This window comes from Malurus melanocephalus, unplaced genomic scaffold, assembly GCF_030028575.1.
Source record: "Malurus melanocephalus ecotype Western Australia unplaced genomic scaffold, MMel_1.1 scaffold_31, whole genome shotgun sequence".
In the NCBI taxonomy this organism is placed as follows: Eukaryota; Metazoa; Chordata; class Aves; order Passeriformes; family Maluridae; genus Malurus; species Malurus melanocephalus.
The window spans coordinates 1,610,363-1,619,342 of NW_026623263.1; the positions used below are offsets into that span (position 1 = coordinate 1,610,363).

The following is an 8,980-nucleotide window of genomic DNA, read 5'->3' on the forward strand; positions in this document are numbered from 1 at the left end:
AAAAATTAATTTTAAGATGTATTAGGTGTTATCTCTTAATAGTAGTGTTAATCAAGAATATTTGTTTAAACTTTTGTAAGCTTCAGTCTTCATTTATCTTCTAGGTGGGAAAGGTAGTTAATGAGTAGGTTTAAAACCTCTTGGAATTCTTAAAAGTGCAGAAGCACAAAATACACTGTTTCCAGCACATTGAACAAATACTTTGTGTATTGTGTAGGGAAAAAAAGTTACAAAGAGCATGGAAACAGAATGTTGCTCATCTGGTTACATGGTATGTTGGTGGCTCATCAGAATCCTGTCAAACACATATATGAAGATCTGGTGGAAGCAGGATTTCAGCCCTTRGCTGGTAAGTTGATACAGAGCACATTATAGTGTCCTTCACGAGACTGCAGTGCCGTGCCGAGGTCCCTGCTGGCGCTGGGAAGGTGTGGCCAGGGCGGGGCTGGATGACACTTTCTTCTTTTCTGGGACTGCCCTTCCTGAGGGATGAGGCTGCTTGAGAAAAAGCATTTATGTGAGACTTGAGGTTTCTAAAGGAAGACAAAAGTGCAAACTTTGCTTCCCACCTCTATGCTGCACACTGGTTAAAWTGTAACAGGCCACACCTTCAGAGAGGTTAGTCTGACCTTGTGTGAAGCAGAGCACAGCAAGCGTTTTTTCTTACTTTACAGAGAAGATCAGAGCTTCAATTAGCATTGGCATGGACTCCAGGAAATGTGCAATTTCATGAGTTCATCAATAAAACATGGTCTATATGATAGAATTACATGCCAGATGGAAAGTGGCTTTCAAATACCTTTTTGGGAAACAAAAACCTTTTTTGAAGTTTTAAAGCTTTTTCCAGCCTAGAAGAACTTGCACTTCTGAAATTATTAATTCTTTCTCAAATGCTTGCAGCATTTTAATGCAGCAATTTAAAGAAATTAAGAGTGAATGGTTGACTTGTAGTTTATGATTATACTGCTAAGCAAGACTCACCACTTMCAATTTTCTGACCTAACATTGATAAAATAATTCTGTATTGGAACTGCAAATTAAACTATTTTATGTTTGTCATGAAATGTAAATAAAATGTTTTCTACATGAAATTAAATTTAGTAAGTGAAAATTACRTGTATAAATTGATTAACACTTCCAGAAATAGGTTGGCACCTGGTCTCATTTGGGATTCAGATTTTTATAATTTTTTTCCAGGATTATGAAAAATCTTTCTTCTGCAGCATTTGATCTATGTAGTGAAGATAAATGTCATGTGTAAAACCATATRTGGCTGCCTGGAGGGTCTTTTATCATGGCATAACACTCCAAAAAGAATATTTGATATTAATACTTAACACATCTAGAAATTATTTACCTATTTCTTGCTCATATTTTGAATTAATACTTGGTAGTGTCCTGCTGAATATGTTTAAAGGTTTTCTTATTACTGAATATATGTAATATYGGAAAAATTATGTAAATGTCTATATTTGTGATCTTTATAACATAGCAATAGTTTWATCATGTAATGGAAGAATTGCCTTTTCTGTTTGCACATAGCTAGCATTATTTTGCACTGAATACTACCGTTTACGCTAGAAAGGTGATCTGTCATCTTAGTCTGATYTCTTACTCCAAACTGCCTTCTTTGATGCAGTGCAGAGCATCCCGGGAGCATAAAGAATAGGCTGGTAAATCCTAATGTTTTGGAAGAAGGGATCTAAAGCAYAAATGCTTGGAACCCAACAATATTGATCGAGTTCTGCAACATTAGCTTGGAAAATTAAAATATTTAAGACTTTGATTGACTTGGTATCTTATGTGGCCCAATCTGGACCCTGAGTGTGAAGGATACACCATGCTGTTTTTCATTAAAGTACACTGTTGTAGGATATACTAAAGGTGCATGTCAACTACACTTACTTGCATAAGGAACTAAAAGTACTTGTAAGAAAAATAAACTTCATTTTCTCTTGAACATAGATGTCAGTATCASTGGGATTAAACAAAGAGATTCAGACAAATATCACATCGTATTGTTTATTAAAAGTGTGCAAAAGATTCCTTAAATAAAAATCGTTAGTCTTAACAATAAATGTTTGGAGGTAGAACAACTGTTCAAGTTCTTTATTCCTCTCCAGATATTTATTATAAAAGCACTTTTGCTTTAAAAAAATCCTTGTCTTTTAGAAAAGGGTAAAAACATGATATGTACTTTGAGCTTTACTGCATCAAATCTGAAAAGATTGGGAAGAAGTACCTTGATTAAAACCCCTACTGGTGAGAAAGATATTCAGTCAGTCAACAACTTTTATTGACTGAACACTGGTATGGGTTTGGCCCTGAAGCACTCGCCCAACTTGTCCTGCAGGTCTCACAGTGGTAGAGCCGGAAGAATGAAGCACAGTTCGAGGGTATTTAGCAGCAGTGGCTTGTGATATGGTTTGCTGAAAAGTAATCAGATACATCAAAAACACTTAATGGCACAAAAAATGTCACAAAAAATAGCTCTAGGTGAGCTGTAGCTTAAAATCAAAGATTTGCAATCCAGCAAAYTGAAATATACTTATCAAGGAAAAAAAATAAATGGTTTTTTAACAGAAAAAGTATTTTTTCCCTTTCTTATCTGTAAAATAAACTTCTTAGAATATAAAGTCCTAAACTRTCAGTTAACTAAGTACATTGAGCTTTTATCACCTCAATCCTATTTCAAGACAGGTTAAGTTTTTTACCATATTGTTCACAATTTTCCCCTGAAGTGCTGATTTAATCATGCCAACTTTCCTTCTGAACCTTAGTATTTGCTATGAGGAAGTTTCTGAAAGGTCTCTGCAAAGTTTGCAATTTTACCAAGGATTAATTTTYTGCCCAAAACCTAGCCACCTTAGTGTAACAAACAGCAGTCATTCTGTTTTTAATCAAGGTAAACTCTCTCCCTCTCAGATTAACTCACGAGAAATACTTGGCTTCCACTTAGGCTTTTGTTTGCAGAAAGGGTATACAGAATATATCCCTAGGGCTGTCACATTTATTGCATTTTCAGAAGTCAGTTTTTGGTACAATAGTTCAGATGCTTTCCTTGTCACACTAGTCACAAAATCTGAGTCCAGAAATTGTTCTTAATGAAATAATTACCACATTAAATCTTTAWCCTCCTAAGAACATACAATTTAAACATTCATTTCTGCTTAGGAGCCCATAAGCAGCTTGCCACAGGGCTGTGAGTCATGGCAGGAAATGGGGGCCTTTTTTGCTTTTGGTACTGCCACGCTGGGGAGGGACTGGAGGTGCTTGGGAGGTTAGGAGGAGACACAGCAGGGACAGGTGACCCAAACTGACCAAAGGGATATTCCAGACCATGTGGCATCATGCTCAGTGTATAAAGTGGGGAGAAGAAGGAGGAACRTTTGGAGTGATGGAGTTTTGTCTTCCCAAGTCACCATGACGTGTGATGGGGCCCTGCTCTCCTGGGGATGGATGAACACCTGCCTGCCCATGGGAAGCATTGAATTAATTCCTTGTTTTGCTTTGCTTGTGTGCACAGCCTTTGCTTTCCTACGGAACTGTCTTTATGTCAGCCCATGAGTTCTCCAGCTTTTACCCCTCTGATTCTCTCCCTGATCTCTCTGGTGAGGGAATGAGTGAGCGGCTGCAGGGGCTTGGCTGCTGACTGGGKTGAAACCATGACATCTCCTCACCAGAGCCTTCTACACAACAATAGTAAGGACTGTTGTTTTCAACAGGCCTCAAGTCTAAGCTTTATCTAATCCCTTTTCACAAGTTAATTTTTCTTCAAATTATTATCAGATGTGTTGTAATAAAAATACTATAAGGAGCACAATCTGATTTACCTGAGTGATTGGATGATGTTTCTCAACAATGACTGAACTCACAGGTGGAGGAATTCCCATTGCTGCTAAACTTCCAGTAGCTCTGGACCTTGGTCCCATATCAACTCGGCCTGTGATCCGAGCAGTGATTGTTCTGGCTGGTTTCTGTTGTGCAGATGTTATAACTTTTGCCATGGGCTATAAATGAATTAAATATTAATTGGTAAAAAATTTTAAATGTAATATTGACAATGCTCTAGTATTTCTGCTCAGTTTTACCTGCCACATGCCTAAATGGAACATAATGTTGCAGGTTACATTGCACAGCTCTGAATTTGCTCCACCTGACTGCAAGCAGGCCTACTCCATCTTTTTCCACTTTTAAGTATGAGATAGCATTTCAAGCAAATTACTTCTGTCCCAAGGGGAGTAAGGCTAATTTGACAAAAATCAAGAGGCATTGATAGTTTAGCTTTGCTTGCTGACTGCAATGCTTGAGTGACAGCTGAAGGCACTTCCGTTACTGTGGAAATCCTTTCTAGCAATGACAGAGCAGGTAGTGAAAAAGCTTCCATGCATACAATAATGAATCTTTCTATGACAGCTGACAGCAATTTGTGTCAAATTGAGAAAAGGAGGGCAGTTTTTAGCAATAAGCACAGAAAAAGGAAAGCACTTGTAGCATAAGGCACAGAGAGAGTAATTTCAAACAGCAGGATACAGAAATAAAGCACTTCTTCCAGAACAAAATGTTATCARGTCAAACACTGATTGTTCCTGTTGCACTGTATCTTGAGTGTACATGCACTCTTCTATTCTTAATTTTGCCACTCTGCCCCTTCTCCTAAAAGAATTTAAAACTGCTCCTAGCATAAATGGGTTTATGTAACATTAAGGACCATTTGCAAGCTAGTGTCTACACACAGCTATGTAAACTCCATRGCAGTGTCCTCAACTACATACCTGTGTTGCTCTGAGAAGTGCAGAAATAACAATGCCCAAACAAATATTTGTTATGATTATCCATTGAAAGAAAAAGTTAATTTTAGCATGTTACCAGTTTTTGAGTTGATGTCACACCAGGTCCTGATGCTGTGCTAGTCACGATTACTGGAGAATCAGAATCTAGTCTGGTCTGAGAGCAGGCTGCATGACTCAGGTGACTAGCAAACTGTGAATGAAACCAGAGTTTACAAGGAATGAATATTACTTTCTAGAAAATACAATTTTACTCCTTAGATAGTCAGCTTTTTTACCACCTCAGTTACCCTTTTAATTGTAATATCTTTGCCACTCTTTTATCTCTAGTCTAGTTTAAAATCACTTGTCTAAAAATTGTAGAAATAGTGTGAATAACATTTGTCACTATTAGAAGGAAAAATCAAGAGAGACGCATGCACATGATCTCTATTGCAATCTATTCTCTAGCATGGTGTTGTTTTACAGTGGCAACATTTTCAGAATTACTCCAGGGCAGGTCCAAAACAACCAAGCTACTAGATGGTGATCTGACTAAGTTGTTATGACAGGGCAATAAGATAAGTTCTCTCAGTACCTATATGTTTTGCTCCTCTGAAAAAGAAGTTTTAAGTCAAGTCACCTTTTAATCTTTTCAGGGTATTGAATTCAGGCATTTTTTTTAGAAACTCCTAAGAGCTTTTTTTCCAGAGAGAACCTTAGAGAGCAAATTATGATTACAGTGATCTTGGCTTCATTAGTTTATTGCATTTTGAGTCAAATAAAAAAAAGGGCTTAATGAAAGTAAAGCAAGTCACAGCAGCTGTGCCCCAGTCACTTCATTTTCACAGTGCAGTCTGAAGACACCTACAGGATTCCTTTTACACTTTAAAAAGCCTGAGCCAAGGAATTAAATTTTTGTCACTAGCAAATGCAATTCTGTTCCAGCTACATGCTTACCATGCCTTCCACCTGAAGAGCAGCTGCTGGTGCAGGTGGTGGTGGTGGCGAGGGTGGATTATATTGTGAAGGAGGTGGCCTTCCTGCACCACTGGGAGCATTATCACTCCTCCTGCTTCCTGTATCTATTATTAGAAACACAAAGTAAYGAGATCAGCACATAATCTAGCTAACCCTAAGGAGTGGGGATGTGAGGGAAGTTACAGCAAAAATTTTAGTTTTTCTTTGGGATTTCTGTAAAATCTAATAAAAATCAGCCCATTGTTCATAGAGATGGATAGATAGATAGACAGATAGATAGATAGACAGATAGACAGACAGAGAGAAACATTCCTGTATTTTACTACCTTTTGATATATTTTGAAATGTTTTTCAAGGGGCTTGATTCTGTGTTATGTCTCAACATCCCTGTGGCACCTATTGCCCCTTTATAGTGCRAAGAACTGAGGTTCTTCCTACTGCTTCCCAAAACTAAAACCAGTGCAAAAGAGCTGCTCTTATCCTATGAGCCAAAATTCAGTTTAAATAGGAAAAAAACAAAGGTCATACTCTACTTCTGTGAGGGCACAAGATCCTTTAGGGGGCTTACTAGCAGTAAAATAAAATGTTACTTTGATTTTTCTGATAAAACAATGCAATTTCAAGGGGGCACAGCTCACACATGGCAGTAGCATCTCACCTCCACATATATTTGCTGGACAGTGGCCTCATCTGGCTGTAGGGCTGGGACAATCTACAAGCACACTATAGCTCCCATGTCCCCCCAGCAGGGTAGGCTGGGTAAGCTTGAGCTTCAACAAAATCCACCTGGGATACTTTTGTCTCATAATGTGGACATTGGGGATGCCAGATCTGCAGACATAAGCCCAGTATCTTTTACMAACAGTTCCAGGCTTTTCCTTTTAGAATACCAGCTTTGTCCAAGAAAGAAGAGATAGTGTTRTTTACTCTCCTATTGCTAGCAGGGGTTCCAGACAAGAGAACTTTGCACRTTTTAGGGATTAGAGTGACCCCGTGTGGTAGTTGAGTTTGTTTCTTTTTATTCTCTGATATAAGCAGGAAAAATAAAAGGAAGGTACTTCAAATCTATGCAATACTCATAGATGTCAAGAGTAGAATAATGCYAGAATACACGTTTTGTACATATCTATGTTTTTACACATTCATTAAGCTTATGCACAGAGAAGACCAATGCACAATTATAGACCAGTCAGATSTGATCTGGTTACTAAAGAAAAACAGTGTTAGGGTTTTTATAAGCAAAAAGTTACGAATTCCTGTGGCTTCAAGGTTCCTTTAAACACCTAAAGAGATTAAAATAATCTTATAAATAAAATGATGCTACTAAATTTTAAAAAGTCAGCAAATCAGGCGGATAACTTTTACACCAAAACTGACACTAAATAATATGGARCAATTAAGGCTGTGATACATGCACATTATTAATAACTATATTATAATGATACATTAWATATATCAGATAGTCTGTATATTGTATGTATATTAAATGTACATTAAAATAACCTAATTATAAATTTGTAAAGGGGTGGAATTCTGCTTTTATATCCAAGGACAGTAGGTGGCACTGCAGTGTCCATATAAATTTGTAATTGCTGACTGATTCTGGCACATGAAATTTCGATGTTCACAGATTAAAAGACTAGAAACAAATCACAATAATMTTCTCTGATGTTTGCAGTCCTCTGATGTCCTGATCACTGTTCTACCTGATTAAGAATGCAGATCAACAGTTGTACAACCATATTAAATAATTATGTAACTAACTTCATTAAAGCCACCATCTGGCTGTTGCACAAAAAAAAGATAGCACGCCTGGGGCAGTGGAGAAGGCAGTACAAGAGCTGGTGGAAGATGATGGGCTGCTTGGGACCAAGGACAACAGAGTCTGTGAGATGTTATGAAGCCTGATTAAAAAGCATAATTGCGGATACACAAAGCATTCAGCACAGCAAAATCTTCAGGTGGTGTGCTGGTGCAGAGTATCAGTTCCAGCTTCTTAGGAAAAATCTTTTTGGTCCATGAAATTCAGGCATTGGTCACAACTACTCTAGAACTCAGTTTTCTTAATTTCCTTACAACTTACTCTCATGTTTATAGGTCTACAGAAACAATACTTAGACACCACTCAGTTASCCTTCATTATTAGAGAGACCTTTTGTCTATTGTATGTTTTTTGAAAACAATAAACAAACAAATACAAGATAAAGCTTCAAGATGAATGGTTCTTAGTAACACAATGAAAAATTAAGTACTTGGAAAATGCCTTGTAATTTTATTCCCAAACTTATTATCTTCAAGAAATCATTATGTCTTAACCTTCCACATATATTGATCCTACGTTTGTACTAGCACACAGCAAATACACTTAGCAAGCGTCATATTAATTTCCTAAGTAACTGCACAAATACCATTTATGTTTAACAGGTTCAGACAGCTGCTCAGGTAAGTATCCTCTTACACCTTCTTCAGGATTTTATTTCCTCCTCCTATCTACATGTTTTGGTGAAGAACTTTTCTAAAGTGATTCAGAAGCCTCTGCATAAGATTGTTAAATCTAGCAACTGAAGTTACTTGTCCGAGGCTATTAACCACTGCTGYCAGTACAGCTGGTGGTTGAGCCACATGTATAGCTGTGATACTCCTGCTGGCACAGCTATTTTCTCTTTAATGTAGGTTGCTGCACCAGCACGATTATGTTCCCACTGCTACAGATTGTCTCATTCTGAGGGGGTGATTTCATTACATCAGTAGCGCATGCAGCTCTTTCCTGTGTAGCTGCGCAGGTTTTACGAGTATGCTGCTGATAAAAATAGACTGGTGTTTCCTGTTCTGGCACAGAGCTACAACTAAATACAGAACCTGAAAGATTTGCTTGCTCTTTTTACTTCCAAAAGCAAGATCAAAAAAGAAGGAAGAGCTGTCTGGAAAAAGCTGATTCATTACACATTGAGATTCCAGAACACAAAGGAATTTTCAGGATTTTGCCTTCACTGCCCCATAACCTGATATTTTAAGAAGTTTGCCTTTGACTTCTTGGTCTGCCTTCAGCTGCAGGTTACTGCTCTCCCAGCAATGTGGGATGAAGAGAACATGTTCCTCCTTTCAGCTACAGCAGTATGAAGTTMAGCATCAGAGATTTTCACAACATATTCAACAGGATATTTTAAAGCAAAAGAAGTTATTAAACTCCATATTGCCACAAATTCTCAAATTAAATTAAAAAAAAAAAA

At 37.5% G+C, this 8,980-nt stretch overlaps 2 protein-coding genes across 7 annotated transcripts in view; one reads left to right on the forward strand and one right to left on the reverse strand.

Moving 5' to 3' along the window:
• ANKDD1B (ankyrin repeat and death domain containing 1B) overlaps positions 1–1,960 on the forward strand; it is a 30,198-nt gene extending 28,238 nt beyond the window's left edge. For 3 of the 4 annotated variants that reach the window (XM_057363823.1, XM_057363821.1, XM_057363822.1), the window contains exons 14-15: positions 218–349; positions 675–1,960. In XM_057363823.1, coding sequence (XP_057219806.1) covers positions 218–349; positions 675–733 — 191 coding nt within the window. In that variant the 3' untranslated portion in view covers positions 734–1,960. The remainder of the gene's footprint in view (positions 1–217; positions 350–674) is intronic. The other variant, XM_057363824.1, reaches the window with a different exon arrangement.
• POC5 (POC5 centriolar protein) overlaps positions 343–8,980 on the reverse strand; it is a 30,385-nt gene continuing 21,747 nt past the window's right edge. For 2 of the 3 annotated variants that reach the window (XM_057363820.1, XM_057363817.1), the window contains 4 exons: positions 5,730–5,854; positions 4,870–4,983; positions 3,834–4,010; positions 2,015–2,429 (listed from right to left, as the gene is read on the reverse strand). In XM_057363820.1, the coding sequence (XP_057219803.1) occupies positions 2,280–2,429; positions 3,834–4,010; positions 4,870–4,983; positions 5,730–5,854 (566 nt within the window). In that variant the 3' untranslated portion in view covers positions 2,015–2,279. Of the gene's footprint in view, positions 496–2,014; positions 2,430–3,833; positions 4,011–4,869; positions 4,984–5,729; positions 5,855–8,980 lie in introns of those variants that run through there. The other variant, XM_057363818.1, reaches the window with a different exon arrangement.